The 17087-nt window shown below is 37.6% G+C and overlaps 1 protein-coding gene across 1 annotated transcript; it reads right to left on the reverse strand.

Moving 5' to 3' along the window:
- Window positions 1-14506: 14506 nt before the first annotated feature.
- On the reverse strand, window positions 14507-16756 carry LOC112180933 (heavy metal-associated isoprenylated plant protein 7). The gene is made up of 5 exons (XM_024319505.2): window positions 16517-16756; window positions 16129-16408; window positions 15827-16026; window positions 15624-15714; window positions 14507-15145 (listed from the first exon to the last, which is right to left on the reverse strand). The coding sequence occupies exons 1-5, from the start codon at window positions 16523-16525 to the stop codon at window positions 14691-14693; spliced, it is 1035 nt and encodes a 344-aa protein (XP_024175273.1). The 5' UTR covers window positions 16526-16756; the 3' UTR covers window positions 14507-14690.
- Window positions 16757-17087: the final 331 nt, after the last annotated feature.

Here is a 17087-nt window from a genome sequence, read left to right on the forward strand (position 1 = left end):
ATTATCAATCCCCGGAATAGAACGATCCCTACTTACTTATACTACTAACGATATTTCAGGGTTAAATTGTGCGCTTCCCAAAAGCGACATCAATTTTTGGCGCCGTTGCCGGGGATTGAAAAATCACTTGCTAAATTGTGTCATTTATTGTATATATTTGTTGTATATAAATTGTTTAAAACTTAGTTTAAATATTATTTATATTATTGAACACGAATTTTAATTGTAGGTTGTAAATTGAGAGGAATAGGTGAAGTCTCTGTTGTTAATATTGGCCTAAACCCCTTATTGGTACCTAGCTCAGGTCCCTTAAGGTTGAGGGCGGCCTTTATTAACACTTGTTGAACTGTCTTCACACTTATGAACTTTCTCTTCTTAGTAAGAAAGCCTATGTGAAATGGTGTCTAGGAAGGGGACAACGTTCATGACGGGTTTTTGAATCCAGAAGTGCTTGCAAATGGGCCTAAACCACTATGTGGGAGTAGCTCATGCCAAAATGGATTTTTCCTCTCGTGTTCGCCCTCCCCGACCTGGCCATTTCAGTAAGGTTGCCCAAACGATTTGAAAGGGAGTTTGTGTCTAGGCGACTATACTTGGGCCGCACGTCCACTTGATTTACCGCTTGGAATTTGATTCGATATCAATAATGTTTATAATAAAAGAAATACTTGTGAATACTCTATACGTGTAAATTATTTTGTTGTTTCACACTTTAAACTTGTAAAAATACTTTTCACGTTTTATACTCACTTGAGTACTTAACTTGTGTCTTATGTACAATATACTTGTTAATTATACTTGTAGTTTGTAATTAATAGTTATACTTGTTTTTATTTTGTATTTCTTTGTTAATTATAGTTACTAACTTTATTTAATGTAGGTACCGTCTGGCTGCAAGACGTAAAATACAAGCGCTACTTGGGAGGCAACCTAATTCAGAATTTAATCAGATTTGCTTTCTCTTTCCCTATTTCTTTTTATTTTTCATTTTTTTATTGTTTTTATTTTAGGATTTGTTTTCGTAAATGTCTTCTATCTATGCTTACTTATTTCATTGCATGCTTTTAATTGATTACATTGAGGATAATGCAATATTTAAGTGTGGGGGAAGAGATTTATATTTTTGTCTTTTATTTTTGAGTCCTATATATTTTTTAAAAAAAAAAACTGCATTTTTTCAATCTTATTAAATTCAGTTATTTACAAAAATATATATATATATATAATTAAAAAAAAAAAATTTACATTATACTAAGCCATGTCTGCATCTCCGTAGGACTTTGCTTCAAGGACAACAGAACCATACCAAGGACATTGCAGAGCTCAAGAAGCAGATGGGACAAGTGGTGGACTTCATGACCAAGTTTCATGAAACTGGTAGGCTTCCAAGCAATACAGTTCCAAACCCAAAGGGAGGCTTTGAAGGTTCCACCAACTGAGGACAAGAGGAAACCACGTCTAGGCTGAGAAGACGTTAAAACCAAGCGCTACTTGGGAGGCAACCCATGCAAATCAGATTTGCTTTCTTTATCCTTATCTTTTATTTTTTCGTTTTTGCTTGTTTGTTTTAGTAGTTATTTTCGTAAATTTCATCCCTATATGCTTAAGTGTTTCATTGCATGCTTATGCTTGATTACATTGAGGACAATGCAATATTTAAGTGTGGGGGAAGGGATTTATATTTGAGTCTTTTATTTTGAGTCATATATATTGAAAAATACAAAAAAAAAAAAAAATGTCAAAAATTTAAAAAAAATTTTGGTTACTTTTGTTTTTGTTTTTGAGTTTTAGGATGCCCCTAACGTCTAGGATGAACATGTCTCTGAATTCATGGCTGAAGGTTTTCACAATCGAAAAAGGACTTAATTGAATTCTGTGGTTAATCGACATTGTGATGCTTGTATGAAGATTTGAGATAGGATTGTAACTTGGTTCATTAAGCATGCTAGGATTAAGTCTGATTCATTTGACCCAAAGTGAGTTTTTGTGCTAAAATACTTTCTTTTCGAGTGCTTATTGATAATTCTAGAATTTCGTGGCTGTATTTGCAAAACCTCATCATTCTTTGGAAATCCAATGATCATGTGCCATAGATTTTAATGGACTAGAGAGTACTAGAACTCGGCTGTTGTGACTGTCAAAACTTGTATGCCATAATATGCACTGATCCTGGATAGGATAGAAGGCATTAGGGTAACCACCAAAGCCAAACAAGCATGTGTCCCCAATTGTGTCCGTCGTGGGACTCCTTAGAATGAACCCCTTTGAGCCTACGTTGAAAACCTTTGTTTCATCACCCTCACTACCCTACCATGAGCTTAGTACAGGATATCTCTACCCTTGTCTTAAGGACTTAGTAGAGCATGACATAGTATGTAGGGGTGACGATGAAAGACAAGTATGGGGTGGGAAAAATCCAAGAAAAAAAAATTTGCCTTGAAAAAAAAAAAAAAAAAAGAAAGAAAAGCGGCAAAAGAGAAGAAAAATTGAAAAGAAAACTCTTGGGAAAATGTTGAAGTGTGGTTTTGGACTTGCAAATTTGTAGAAGGCTCAAAGTTGAAAATTATGCCTTTGTCCATTCCCATGTTGGTTAGAGTGAAGGTTTGGCCCAAAACAATGATATTTGGTCTACAAAAATAATGACATAAGGTGGTCCTTATATGCTCTGCTAGGTCCTTAGGATTTTTTTGTATCCTTAATCTTCATTTCGAAAACCCTAGCTTAGCCCCATTACAACCTGTTTTAAGTGCTGACTTGATCCTTGAGATGGGCAGTCTTTGGTTAGTGGAGTCAGTTACGCAGTCGAGCTTATGGTTTAGGTCCATTTGTGCACTCAGTCATTTCATGAGGTCTTTAAAAATTCTTCACAAAATGTGTTTATTGATGAAATATGCAAGCTGTTTGTTGCCTTACAATTTGTTCTCTTGCATATACTTGAGTGTGAATTAGCTTTTAAGCATAGCCATTTCTGAGAGAAAAATCGAGAGTATGCCCTGTGAGTTTGGATTGGACTTGTTCGAAACATGCTATCATTCACTGTATAACTTAAGTTCTCCATATCTTGCTTAGTCATATGAATGTCACAGGTTTATTAACCATGGAATTATCTTTGTGATTTTGATTAAGTGTTTAACGTGAAAGCCATGAGTTTGGAGTCTCTGAGACAACAGTTAGGAGCAATAGAGTCATTTACTTGCTTTTTGTCAAGTCTTTGTTCTGTTTTGGATTTTTTTTGTTTTGTTTTGCTAAGGGACTAGCAAAAGCTAAGTGTGGAGGAATTTGATAGGCGCATTTTAATGTGATATTTTAATAGTTAATTCCTCACATTTTGCTTAGTTAATTCCTTAACTGAATCAATTTTTAATTCAATTTCTATTTTTAGGTACATTGGAGTAAATGAAGGTGAAATGAGCGTTAGGTCCATAATTACCTGGAAATGATGGAGAAAAATGGAAATGTACTAAAAGATCAATTTTACACATATTCCTACTCCGGCTAGGAGAAACCAAGCCAAGCAAAGAAGAAGGAGCGGCCGCCTGACCAAATGAACTTCAAATGAGCTGAAACCTTCCAGATCCATTCTAGACACCCAAAGGATCATTTCTTATGAAGAGTGCCAGAGAAAAATATGAGTGGAAGGCCTTCAAACAATCAGCCCAATTTTCTACAGAAGCAAAACCGGAAAACTGGACCTGTAAGAGGTCCAGCAGCATTTCCGGCCCAACCACATGGAATAAAGCTCTGAAAATTTGTGAGGATGATATACACTCATAGTGGAACATTTTTTATGAAGAAGTCGAAGGCTCATTCTGAAGTTTTGATGGAGAAATAATTGAAGGAATAAAGGGGAAGAAACTGACCTGAAAACAGCTCAACACCACATATTCATGTTTCCCACCCATATGAAGAAAGCATTTCTTTTTCCTTGGATACAATTTTTCTACCCTAAAAGATCATCATCACTTCCACATTTCTTCACCTTCATGCTTTGCTTTCATCATTACCTCATCTTTTACATATTTTACAAACCACTCTCATACTCCACTTTCATTATTTTCTTCATCACATCATTTCACTCTTCTTTTTCTTCCCTATTTAAACACCTTCTCCTCTCACTCTCAATCACCAGTTCCTTCATCCATCTCATCTTCTTTGTCTCACCATTTCCTCTCCATTTTCCTTAGTCACCATTTTCCTTAGTCACATCTTCCTTCATCCATCTCATCTTCTTTATCTCTCTATTTCCTCTCCATTTTTCTAAACACACCTTCCTTCATCCATCTCATCTTCTTTGTCTCACCATTTCCTCTCCATTTTCCTTAGTCACCATTTTCCTTAGTCACATCTTCCTTCATCCATCTCATCTTCTTTATCTCTCTATTTCCTCTCCATTTTTCTAAACACACCTTCCTTCATCAATTCCATCTTCTTTGTCTCTCCATTTCCTCTCCATTTTCTCTCTAAATTCCTTCATCCATCTCATCTTCTTTATCTCTCCATTTCCTCTCCATTTTTCCAAACCAATTCCTTCATCCATCTCATCTTCTTTGTCTCACCATTTCCTCTCCATTTTCCCACCAATTCCTTCATCCATCTCATCTTCTTTGTCTCTCCATTTCCTTTCCATTTTTTCTCTCCATTCTATAGTTTTAAGTTTCTGCATTTTCAAGCAAGGAGAGGAAGAAGAAGAAGGAGCCGTGAAGATCATATCCTCCATCATCCACCTTGAAGGCTTGCTTCCAAGATTCAAGATCCAACCATCTAGCTTTCCATCTCCATCTCCACTCACGGTGTAATTCGTTCCTTTTCCTTGTAACCTTTTTGGTTTCCTTGTTTGATTTCGTATGAACTTGTTTCTAGTTAACCTAACGTTTAGGGCAAAGTTTAAGCCCAATTTCTATGTTTAAATAAAGTTTTAATTCGAATTCTATAATTGTGATTCTAAGTTACTTATGTGAGTTTGTTCGATTGAATTTGCTTGATAGAAAACTTTTATATGTTTATCTTATTTGGGTCGACACTTATAGGATTTGCATGTAATTGGTGCTAGGTTTAAGAACATGAAATCGACTTTTCGTTTTGTGTAACTTGAATCAAAGTAGTAAAGGTTTTGGACAAAAATCGAATTCAATTGAAGAGGATTGCAATTAGGTGAACTTATTCATACTAAGTTGTACACTTGAGTTGATAGCCTTTCTCTATGTCTAATGCGTTGAACATGTCATGATTGACTAGCTTTCTAGGGCTTGATTGCATGTTTGATAGGATTAATCTAGGTGCTTTCGCTTAGGTTAATTAGCATTGAAAAGTAAAATATGGGAAATCATTTGCTTTCGAATGTTTCACATGATCAACTCCTCTCTCATGACTTGGAAGAACAATTATAGGGTTTGAATCGAATTTGATTACATGGAATTGATTTTGATCTTTGTTCCTTGCGTTCCACCCTTGTATATATGTTTTTACATTTTCTTTATTTTATTTATTTTAATTTTAATTTTAAGAATCCTAATCCCCCCCCCCTTATTTGTGTTTACTTGTATATATTTATTCTTTATTTTATTTTTGTAAATAATACTTTATTATTTTAATTCTTTATTTTTTATACAATTGTATATATTTATATTCTTTATTTTATTTTTGTAAATAATACTTTATTATTTTAATTCTTTATTTGTTTATACAATTGTATATATTTATATTCTTTATTTTATTTTTGTAAATAATACTTTTCTTTATTTGTTTCACAATTACAAGTGTACCCTCAATCCCCGGAATAGAACGATCCCTACTTACTTATACTACTAACGATATTTCAGGGTTAAATTGTGCGCTTCCCAAAAGCGACATCACAAGGCTAGCTTAAGTACCACTTATCTCAAAACCTTTCTAGATATCACTTTTACATTGAGTACGCCTACTTTGAAGAAAGACTAATATCATTGGCATCTACTACAAAAGTAATATGGCAATTTGCCTACATCTCTTGGAAAATAAAAAGACTCAATCAAAATCGCCAGTTTCTGGGTCTTGATCCTTGTAGTCTTCCACCCTTAGATCGAGATCTCCATCTTGATCTTCTTGTTCCATGTAATTTGCCTCCCTTGCTTCACGATACATCTTGTATGCGTGGGCAACATTTTGGGATGCTGTACACTTCCTTGCCCAATGTCCACTTGATCCACATCGAAGACAAATATCTTTATGGTCAGGCTCCCTTGATCGAGATGCTTTTGGTGCATGAGTTGGACGACTATTACTCTTGGTGGCGTCACCACCATAGCCGGAGGCTCTGCCTCTCTCTCTGTTCACACGTTGACCTCCACGGTTCCGTGCACGCCTCTCTTGGAGATTTCCTTCCTCTTTAGGGTGAGAATATGGACCAGAGCGTCCAGAAATGTCCCTACTCTTAGGGTTTCTCTCCTTGCGTCCTCCCTTGGGGGTGCGACTATAGTTAGACTCCGGAATAGACTTAGTTCCCACGGGTCTAGCATTATAGTTCTTCACAAGTATGTTGTCGTGCTTTTCAGCTACGTTCATGGCGCCAATAAGGTCATGAAACCTCGTGATACGTCCTGCTTTCACATCAATCCGATAATTCTTTGAAATCATCAGGGCAGAGACGGGAAGGTAGAGAGAGTCTTCTCGATAAACATCGTATCAGTTATGGTTTGGCCACAAAACTCCATCAGAGACTTGATACGAAGAGCTTCCGAGTTATAATCAAGCACGGACTTGAAATCACATAAGCGGAGGCTATGCCATCGCGCTTCTAAATCAGGAAGCAGGGAGTCACGAAGGTTGCCAAATCGCTGCTCAAGTTCAACCCATAGCTTTCTTGGGTCTTCCTCATTGAGGTATTCACTTTGGAGCGCGTCATTCATGTGCCTTGTCATGAGAATGATGGCTTTAGCTTGATTTGCTTCAAAAGCAGTAGCTTGCTCAATGGAGAGCACATTCTGACTAGGCTCTTGGATGGCTTCCAGAAGTCCATCAGCCTTAAGATGTTGGCGCACATCTCGGACCCACCTATGGTATCCTGCGCCAGTTGTCTCTAGTGGAACAAAGTTCAACTTGTTCACGTAACTCATCCTGAAAAACAACACAAGATTAGGGTTAGTTTCAGAGCGAAAAAGGCTCCCACGAAAAACTATTAAATTCCTGAGCGTAGTCGCTTCCAAGAAATTAGGGATTTTCTGAGCGTAGTCGCTTCCAAGAAAAATCCGATTCCAAGAGGGGTTTTGGATTAGATCGAAACAATGATGTATGTGGTCGATCGTTTTTTCTCAACAAACTCTAAGTTTGGAGGACTTTACAAGCTCCAAGCTTGGAGTGAGCACGAACACCCACAGTTCGGCTTTTGGTCTCCCATATGAAGAAGAAGAAAGGGGGGTAGAAGAAGAGATGTTGGAAGTCCTCGAGAAAAGAAGAAATTTTAAAAAACTTCAAAAACGGGAACTTTTACAAAAAATTACCTTAAAAAGTGGCCGGAAAAATGTCGCTGGAAAAGTGGTCGAAGTTACTGTAGATGGCCGGAAAAAGTCGCCGGAAAGTGGCTGGAAAAGTGTTGACCGCATGTGCTGACGTGGCAGTCTGGATGATGACGTGACAGGCTAACTGGACGCCTGCGTGGACGCTGACGTGGCAGGGAACTCGGCGGCTTGGCTGCTTGGCTGGTGCACGTGGGCTCGACTGTTGGGGCCTGCTGCACATGGGCTCGACTGTGGGCTGCAGCAAGTGGGCTTGGGCTGCACAGGTTCTCCTTTTTTTTTTTTCTTTTTCTTTTTTCTTTTTTCTTTTCTGCCGGTTTAGGTCAGGTGGACACCGGTGGCCGGTTCCGGTGGTGATTTTTCAGGTTCCCGATTCTGGGGAAGAGGTGCAGCTACTGACAAAAGGTGACAGTGAAGGGTGGACGGGAAGATGGCGAACCACACAAGAGATCTTCGGATTCTTCTTGGGAGGCCGGTTTGAACACTTCCGGTAGCCGGTTCAGGTTGATTTCGGCCGGTTTTGGGGGTGGTGCCGTCGGTTCTGGGTTCCTGGGATTGAGAGCTTCAAGTTGTGCGGCGGAGGTATCTGGGATTTGAAGGTGTATTAGGGTTAGAGTTTCGTGCTGATAACGTGTTTTAGGGAATCAGAAACTGAGAGAAATTTGCTGTGTATTCTCATTGATAATAGGGGCCTCTTTATATAGAGGATTACAATGCACAGAGTTAGAATCATACAAGGAAAGAGAATCTCTAGATTCTTCTAATTGAACTCTATTACCACTAGGTCAAATAATCTACAGTTTGGATTAAACACAAATAGAGATAGAGATATCCTTAAACAAAAAACCATTAATTATAGACATATACACTATATGGAAGGTTTGCTTATGTAAAGTGGGTGTAAATTGAAAGAAAAATATTTATGGGTTTTTGCCAATAAAAACTTATATTTTTGGATTTATACTTTATATCTAATTTTCTCTAATATGTCTTCGATGTCTAGTGTCTTAGCGAAATTAAGATTTATCTGGTTAACCATCCATTTGTTTTCTTAGTTGAAATTATCAAAATTAGCAGCATGAAGGGGATTTTGAGAATATGAAGGAATAATCGGAATCAAGTAATAAGGACGTGATCGTTCCAACAAAATTATGTTCGAAATCTTAAAGTAAGTCAATGTAGTGAACATCGGTGCAATCAATTGTAAGACATACAATTCTCCATAGTATATGTATATATGTATACATGATATATGAGATTTTACTATTGTACATGCAAAAACACATAATCCTAAAAAGAATTCTGATATATGATAAAAAAAAAAAAAATAATAATAATAAAATTCTGATATGTAACTCAATGTAAGTTCTAACATTTAGTTCAAATTATGAGGTAATGATTGATAATTGGGTGGTAAGTAGCGTGAGGCACCTATACATCTGCCTAATCCAAAGTATTAACTTCCCCTGACATCGATGGTTTGTGAAAAGTTTGCATGTGTGGTTGAGTTTGGTGTGTATTTAATTTTGCATGAACTGGTTTTCTACATAAACCTTATGAAGAACATGAGAAACTGGGATTGAATATTATCTTGTTTGGCAACTCAGGGGAAAAGAAAAAACGAAGAAAGAGACAAGGAAAGCGACCACAATGTGCTTCCATGTTAACATTACGACAATATACTGGGAAAGGGGGACCTTATCTTTCTCAATGGATTGGCAATTATATTGCTCTGTACACCCCCCCCCCCCCGGTACTGCTTCTGAGAAATGAACATATGCTTTCGACGTCGATTATGAGCAAATGAAAATGAAACATGGGACAAGGACTGAAGGACATGTCCAGCTCCTAAATCAGCATGAGCATACAGGCACTCTCTACTTTCCATTGATGCTAGTTTCACTAATTCTGTAGGCGTCTCTATAGAAGCAAGCTTCAATGGTTTAGGGACATGCCTTGATAAAACTAGTTGATTTACCCCTACTTTTAGAAGCATAAATTGTTCACTAGAACATGTTTTCTCAATTGAAGATAATCGATTGCAATCATTGCATGAATATTTCTTCTTGGCATAAGATTTCTTTATTAACAGAACTAAAATAAAAAGGTAACTAAAAACAAATGGAGAGAGGATAAAATTAAAACTCTCGAACGTTTTATATGTATAATCTGCAAAACATAACATACATGATATCTAACAATAAAACAAACAAACAAAATATTTAGGGTTTTTGTTCATTTACCTCATTTCTAGAGATTTTTTTCTCACTCACCCCATTAAGTTTTCTTAATTCTCTTTTACCCAAAACCCTCTAAGGAAGTCTTTCCTAATATCATATAAAGTTTTTTTTTTTAATACCATTTTACCCTCACCCATGTGTTACTTAGAGAGAGAGAGAGAGAGAGAGAGAGAGAGAGAGAAACCATAGGAGACTTCGGCGGAGCCCCGTCACCGGTCGCCGGATTCCGGCCAACTTTGTCGAATTATTGTCACCGGTCACAGGATTCCTGTCACCGGTTGCCGGATTCCAGTCACCTGCCACCACCCACCAGACTTTTCTGAAAACCTCGCAGGAGGTTTCCAAAGAGGTCGTCGGATATTTCATAGGTCGTCGAAAAAGTTTATTACCCCCAATAGACGTCTATTGCCAACCAATAGAGGGGCAATAAACCTCTATTGCCCCCAATAGATGTCTATTACCCCCAATAGAACTTTTGGTAGTCGGAATGAAAACTAATCTTCATAAAATTAGACAAATAAAACTTTGATTAAAGAAAAAAATAAAGAGATTATATTAATTCAAAACGTTAATTGCCCTCCAATAGACCTTTATTGCCTATCTATTTTCTTTTTCTTTTTTCTTTTCTTCTAGGTTTCTGCTGTCATTTTGTCAAAAAAAAAAAAAAAAAAGATTTGGGCACCCAAAAAATTATGTGGGCATCCAATTGCGTTGCATCAATACATCAATACACACATATATAAAAAATCCCTATTGAACAATTGAAGTTAAAGTGAAATAAATCACAGAACATACGAACAGTATAATTCGAGACCGATTACAGTCCTTACTGACCGTAATCAAGTTTGGTGAGCTTCTGGGCCGAAATCCTGGATATGGGCCAGGGCGGATTCTCTTTACCGACGCTGGAAGATCTCGTGTCTGTTTTGAGAGCTGCGGCGGGGTTGGTTCATCGTAGAGGTTCGTTCTGATTGCGAATTGGAGTCGCCGGTTTCCAATGGGTTTGGGGTTTTCACTGCGAATCAGAGGCATGGAGTAGGCTCTGATCGTTGACGAGCTTGTCGCATTCGCCGCCGCGGAAGCAGCAAGGATTGCTCTGATGATCAGTCGCCGGAGAGAGAGAGAGAGAGAGAGAGAGAGAGAGAGAGAGAGACATGGGTGTAGTTTTTTTTAATTGGACTGAGGGTAAAAATGTCAAATTAGTTTAAATTGTGTTAGTGAGAATAAAAATCTGTTGCTAGAATAAGTGGGTTAATTTTGACAAATTTTGATACTTTGGGTGTAGGATCCAAACATTTATCTATATTATACTTAACTCAGTTACGCACATAACAACTAGAGTTTTTTCGTTTTCTTCATGCTGTAATTGAGATTTTCAACCCGCCCTACATAAGAAACAAACCAATACCCTAGCTCTAGCTGGAATGATGAAATTAGCATGTGAAGGGTCGAATCTGATGCAAAATTATCAGCCAGTCGCACGAATTTTTTGAGAGAGTCGACCATCCTATAATCTAATAAGAATTGAAAGCTACGACATGATTAATCTGTATGTTTAGTAGCAATGGTGTTCGTACAACCCTCGACAGGCTACTTTCAAAGTTTTCAACCTACACTAGTACCAAAAGGGAATTGCATGTGCTAATGTCCTTAATCACTAGTTGTTTAGTACTCCTGGAATATGATTGCTATGCATGAATCAAACTATTTGTATTATTTGGGGTCGAATATTGTATCCCACTTTAACAGGCACTCACACTCTGTATTCTGTAAGGATTCAGGACTTCTGATTAACTAGTAGAGGCAATGAGCATCTCGTGGTCAGTTTGTAAAACCACTGCGGCCTTGTGACGGGTCACCAAGATTTTTACTTACAACGGAGAACATAAAGAAACTTCAGAATAATGATTTTCATTATTGACCTCTCTTTGAAAATGATTAGGTATGAAGGAATTTCAACAACAAATTCACTTTTATTGTTCCTAATACAACTAAGCACATGTGTCATTTCTATATTATGTTAAAATATTGTCGACTAAAGAGACTCAAAAATGGTGCAACGAAGTAACTTAGAAGAAACTGGTAATTAGAACATAATTTTTACCTAAATATTATTTTAATTTTGGGATGAAAAATTTGAGGAAAGTGTGGTCTTCCAGAAGTGTCATTTTCAAGATTTAGGTGAAGTTTAGGAAACCTAGATCAAGTCATGGAAGGTAAAAAAGGGTAATTAACAACTCCATAGAAAAATGGAACAGAAAGTAGATGCAAAAAAAAAAAAAGAAGTCATTGTTGGAAACAGGACTATCATACCAAGAAAAAACCACGGCTTCAGTGTGTCACAAAATCTTGCAATTAGAAACAAAGGGCACAGAAAAACACAACTCATTGTCATATAATTTAGGACTTGGATTACTTAGGGTTCCATTTTTAAAATTGCTTTGCAGTCATTTTGTCATTTTGGATGGCAGTTTATTGTTATGCTTATGCTGTAGATCTTGGACCTTGGATTTTCCCTTCTGATCGAATGGAATGAATGCCCTCTGAGTATAGTTAAAGTGATAATAAATTAACAATTATCATAACTACCAAATACAAGTTTCAGATTTGGACCACCAGCTCCATCACTGAAAAATGCAAACCATCCATGTCCTTGAGCAACAAGGTACTCATTATATATATATACACACACACACACACTATTTGCTATTAATGTCAAATAATGACTATTTGTCTCAACAATTGGCATTGCCTTCCTTCCATTCCTTTCTGGCTTATTTTCATTATGGTCAATGCAGATCTGCACATTTCACAACCACTGTAAGTGCTGAAACTGGAAACTCCAGGTCAATCTCCCATTCATTTCCACCACTTTTCAATACTCACACAAAGGTCACCTATCCACTTTTTTTTTTTTTTTTTTAAGAGGATTAAATGGTTTCACTCTTGCCCCCATGGTGACTCGAACCCATGACTTAGTACATAGGTAGTGAGTGCTCTAACCACTGAGCTAACACCACTTCGTCTTTTTTTCTTTTTCTTCTTCTTAAAAAGAGAATCAAAGGGTTTCACTCCTGCCCCATGGTGACTCGAACCCATGACTTAGTACATATCCACTTATTCGATAACAGTGGTTATGAAGACTTGTCCAAGATTCCTAAATTTCACTAGCTTTTACTTGGCCATTGAATAGTTTTAGCCTAATCATACAATATTGAAAATTGTTTTGAAAAATGCACTATGACACTTATGCATCAGATCCCATACGAACCACAAACTTAAAATTTGTTCGATAAGTAGTAATAGTACTAGCTAGAAAAAATAACCTAGTTATACTTGATAATTGTAGAATGATCAACTCTTAAAAGGTCATCATGAAATTCCGATTAATGAAGTTAAACTTGTTTGAGCAAGAGTGATATCGCCCGCTGTTAGTATATGTGAATTATTTGACTTGGGGTAGAAGGCACAGGTTTTATATGTAGGAAAATGTCTATTTACCCAAATTTAAGCTGCACTAACCCCATTTACCCAAACATCTTATAAGCTTGCCAACTTACCCAATAAATTACATATTTTTTGGCCTAATACCCAATTAAGTTCTTTTTTAATATATTTTTATTTATTGTTGGGACAATTTTGCCCTCTCTCCCTTTGTCACTTAGAGAGAAAGAGAGAAAGAGACTTCACGTGACTCCAATCGCCAGCTGCGGGAATCCGATCACCTGCGACCGGTGTCTTGTTTTATTGCCCCTCAATAAACTTTTTATTACCCCCAATAATACCCAATAAACTTTATTGCCCCCTAATAAACTTTTTATTGCTGAGGGTTAATAAAAGTCTTCAGCGACCTCTTTGTGACCTTCCGGCAACCTTTGGATCGGTGATTGGAGTCTGGTGTCCTATTTTATTGCCCTCCAATAAACATTTTTGATGTAGAACGGATGACAAGAATGATTGAAAAACAGCTTGCATCAATCAAAAGGAAAACCCGGTTTGTTGCAAATTTGGCATTCGGTGTCCGAATCATGATTGTTATACCTTTTCGGAAAGGGAATAACACCAGGAACAAAACTCGTTACTTTGCCACGAGGTGTGGGCTTTTTCGGGTTTCAGGATAGTTTCGGGGCTCAAAACTGCGATTTACTATTTTTCAGAATTTTTTGTTTTCTAGTTTGTTTTGGATTTGTTTTGTTTTAACTCGTGGGCTTTAGGGTTTCATTGTTAGTCATCCTAAGGTTTCTTTTCTCATATAAAGTAACCTTAAACGGCTGCATAACCAAATTTTTATCATATTATCAATCAAATTGAGAGTTTTCTCATTTATCTCTGGTGGATTTCAGATTCTTTATTTTAGGTTTATTGCTTGTAAACCTAGGGCTAATTTTCCGACTGCGTCATTTTTATTGCCCCCCCCCCCCCAATAAACTTTATAAAAATTTATATATTGAGGGGTAATATATGTCTCCGGCAACCCTTTTTAGAAACCTTCGGCGATCGGTGATAGGATTTCGGCGGTCGGTGAAGGAATTCCGACGAGGTCTTGAATGATTTTTTAATTATTTAAAGGACAAACTTGTTTTTTTATATTTAAATTGGGTAAGTGAACACATAAATTTTTTAGTAGAATATGTAGGTATTTATTGGACTCAAATTAGATAAATAGTCAAGAGCCCTTATATATATATATGTGTCCATGCCATAATACTCTATATTTATTTGTTTTTTTATATTTATATATAACAAGTTAACTAAAACAGAAAATACAGAGCGGCAGACTCACAAAATTCTACAGCTTATCTCTGTAGACAGAGCATTAGTTCATAACAAAGAAAAACAACTACACAGTACCAGCACAGGACATGTAGTAGAATAGGATAGGGTAGTAGGGTAGCAAATCCAGCACCCAAATATTCAACAGTTTCCCCCCAGTTCCCACTCTACCCTTGACATTGTTATTTTACATAACAGAACATGCATTGGGGTTCTCATCACTGAAGAACTGTGGAGGGTAGGCGTACTCCATGGGAAGTCTTTGTGGATAGTGATTGTACTCGTTCTTCATGAGCTCAACAACCTTGGTCTCTTCTGTAACCGCCCCGCCATCCGGTGTAGCAGCAGCTGCAGCACCGCCTTCATTGCCGTCACCTTTCTTGTCTTTGTTCTCTTCTGCTGGTGCGGCCTCACCTCCACCACCACTCTTCTTGTCCTTGTCACCTTCTTCACCACCTTTCTTCTCGTCTTTACTTCCCTCTTTGGCTTCTTCTTTGTCAGCCTTCTTTTCCGGTTCTTGCTTCACTATCTCTGCGTGCTTGCCGGTCCTTTTGTTCACGTACTCAACTAGCTTGGCCGGATCAAACACACCCTTTACTGTCACCTGTGAGCCCTTTAGATCTGGTTCTGCTGATTCCACTCCTAAAAGAAAAAAGCAAAAAAAATAATTGGATTCTGATGGACCCAGAAAATCTTAATGATCTTAATTAAAGCTGGATAGGTGGGATTTGGTCATGAAAGGACTTGAATTGACTTAAATTGGACCTGATTTATTGAAATCAAAAGGAATTTAATATTGAATGTAAGAGGAAGAATGTATTGACATTGAAAGATTGGTCCTTGGTGAGAGAATAAACTCTTTTTTAAGATTGAGATTCAGAAAAGAAAGTGGTTTTAATTTTAATTTCTATCTTTTGGGGGTTACACATGGATTTGCAGTAACCAACCAATAAAAGTGCAGGACCGTTAATTGCCAACACATTGTTATCAAAGCTCATAATTTTTATTTTGCAGAAATTGCGTGAACAGAAATGACAAAAGGCATCAAAGAAATGACCTCTTTTTTGTTTTTGGATTTTTTCCTTGGAAAAGAAAAAAGAGAATGAGGTTGTACACATACCTTTCATCCTCTGTATGCGTTTCTTGATTTCTTGTGCACAAGCCTCGCAATGCATGTGAACCTTGAGCACCACAGTGATGACCTGAGGAGGCTGCAAGACAACAAGAATAATTGAATCCCAAAATCAATCAATTAAAAACAAGAGAACAAGAAGCAGATTTTGAACTTGGTAAATGAAAAGTAAAAATAAAAAAGTTACTGACCTCTTCTTTCTTCTCCTCTGGCTTGGGTTTCTCTTCAGGCTTCTTCTCCTCCTCAGCTGGTGGTTTTGGGATTGGGGAGAGAAGCTCCACTTGTCTGTGACTCTTCCTCTGAACTCTCTCGAGAACCTTGCTTGGATCAGCCTTCTCGCCCTTGACAACCACCTTGTGACTCTTGCAATCAGTGCTCACATCTTCCACCCCTGAAAAACCAAACACAATCAATCAATTCTCACAGAGGCATTAAAACCGACACAAACATGGCAAATCTGAAAGAAATTTGAGGGAAAAAAAAAAGTACAAACCTTGAAAGCCTTTGAGACACCTCTTGACCTTTCTAGCACAACCTTCACAATGCATATAGACTCTGAGCACAATTTCTTGAGGTGGCGGCGGTGGTGGTGGTGGAGCATCACCCTCTTTGGCCTCTTTGCCATCTTTACCCTCCCCAGCTTTCTTCTCTTCCTTTTTCTCCTCAGCTGGTTTCTCTTCCTTCTTCTCCTCAGCTTTCTTTTCCTCTTCAGGCTTTTTCACCTCCTCAGGCTTCTTCTCCTCCATTTTCTTCTCCTCAGGCTTTTTCCCCTCCTGAACAAACACAAACCCAACTCTCCCAATAAACAATGATGTAAACTAAAAACAAGCTTATAAGTTCTGAAGTGAGGAAACATATATTAGAAAAACAAACTGTAGGACCTCCCCCATTGGTATTAGTTCAGCTTGAGTAAAGATTCAATTTTTAAGGCCCCCTCTCTTTCTTGGGTGGTGGAGATCAGCCTTTCTTTCTCTGTATTTGTGCTTAAATGTGTGCAGGTAGAGACTAGAGAGAGAAAGAGGAAAGAGAGCTCTGTTTCTTTTGGGTGTAAAAATGGCTTCGGTTTGTACCTCTACCGCTAAACGAAACTCGGGCGCTCTCAATCTGAGCAAGACCATCAGATCTTGAACCCACTAGTTCCTTCTATTTCAATATCATCATCATCATGACGTGGCATTTCTACGGGGCCACGTGCAGCGGAGGACGGGTCGGCTTCGGAGGAAAGAATGGTGCTCGGAGGTTACATGCACAATTTTTGGCTCTTTTTTCTGTGGGGCATTTTTGGAATTTCCTTCAACTTGTTGAGCTGTTTCATGCTTTGGACCTGGAATTGACTTACCAACATTCCTCAATTTTTACCGGGGTGAATTCCTAGGTTTACAGCTCATTTTAGTTTTGTGGATTGACTCGTTAGTATTAAAAAACGTATGAATTTACAGCTGATTGTAAGTT

This window comes from Rosa chinensis, chromosome 7 (assembly GCF_002994745.2).
Source record: "Rosa chinensis cultivar Old Blush chromosome 7, RchiOBHm-V2, whole genome shotgun sequence".
NCBI classification, from domain to species: Eukaryota; Viridiplantae; Streptophyta; class Magnoliopsida; order Rosales; family Rosaceae; genus Rosa; species Rosa chinensis.

Coding starts and splice junctions, on each gene's coding strand:
- LOC112180933 (XM_024319505.2), bottom strand. Junction 15,715..15,826: donor CAGAGGAGAAGAAAGAAGAG/GTCAGTAACTTT, acceptor GTTGTCTTGCAG/CCTCCTCAGGTCATCACTGT. Junction 15,146..15,623: donor ACGCATACAGAGGATGAAAG/GTATGTGTACAA, acceptor TTTTTCTTTTAG/GAGTGGAATCAGCAGAACCA.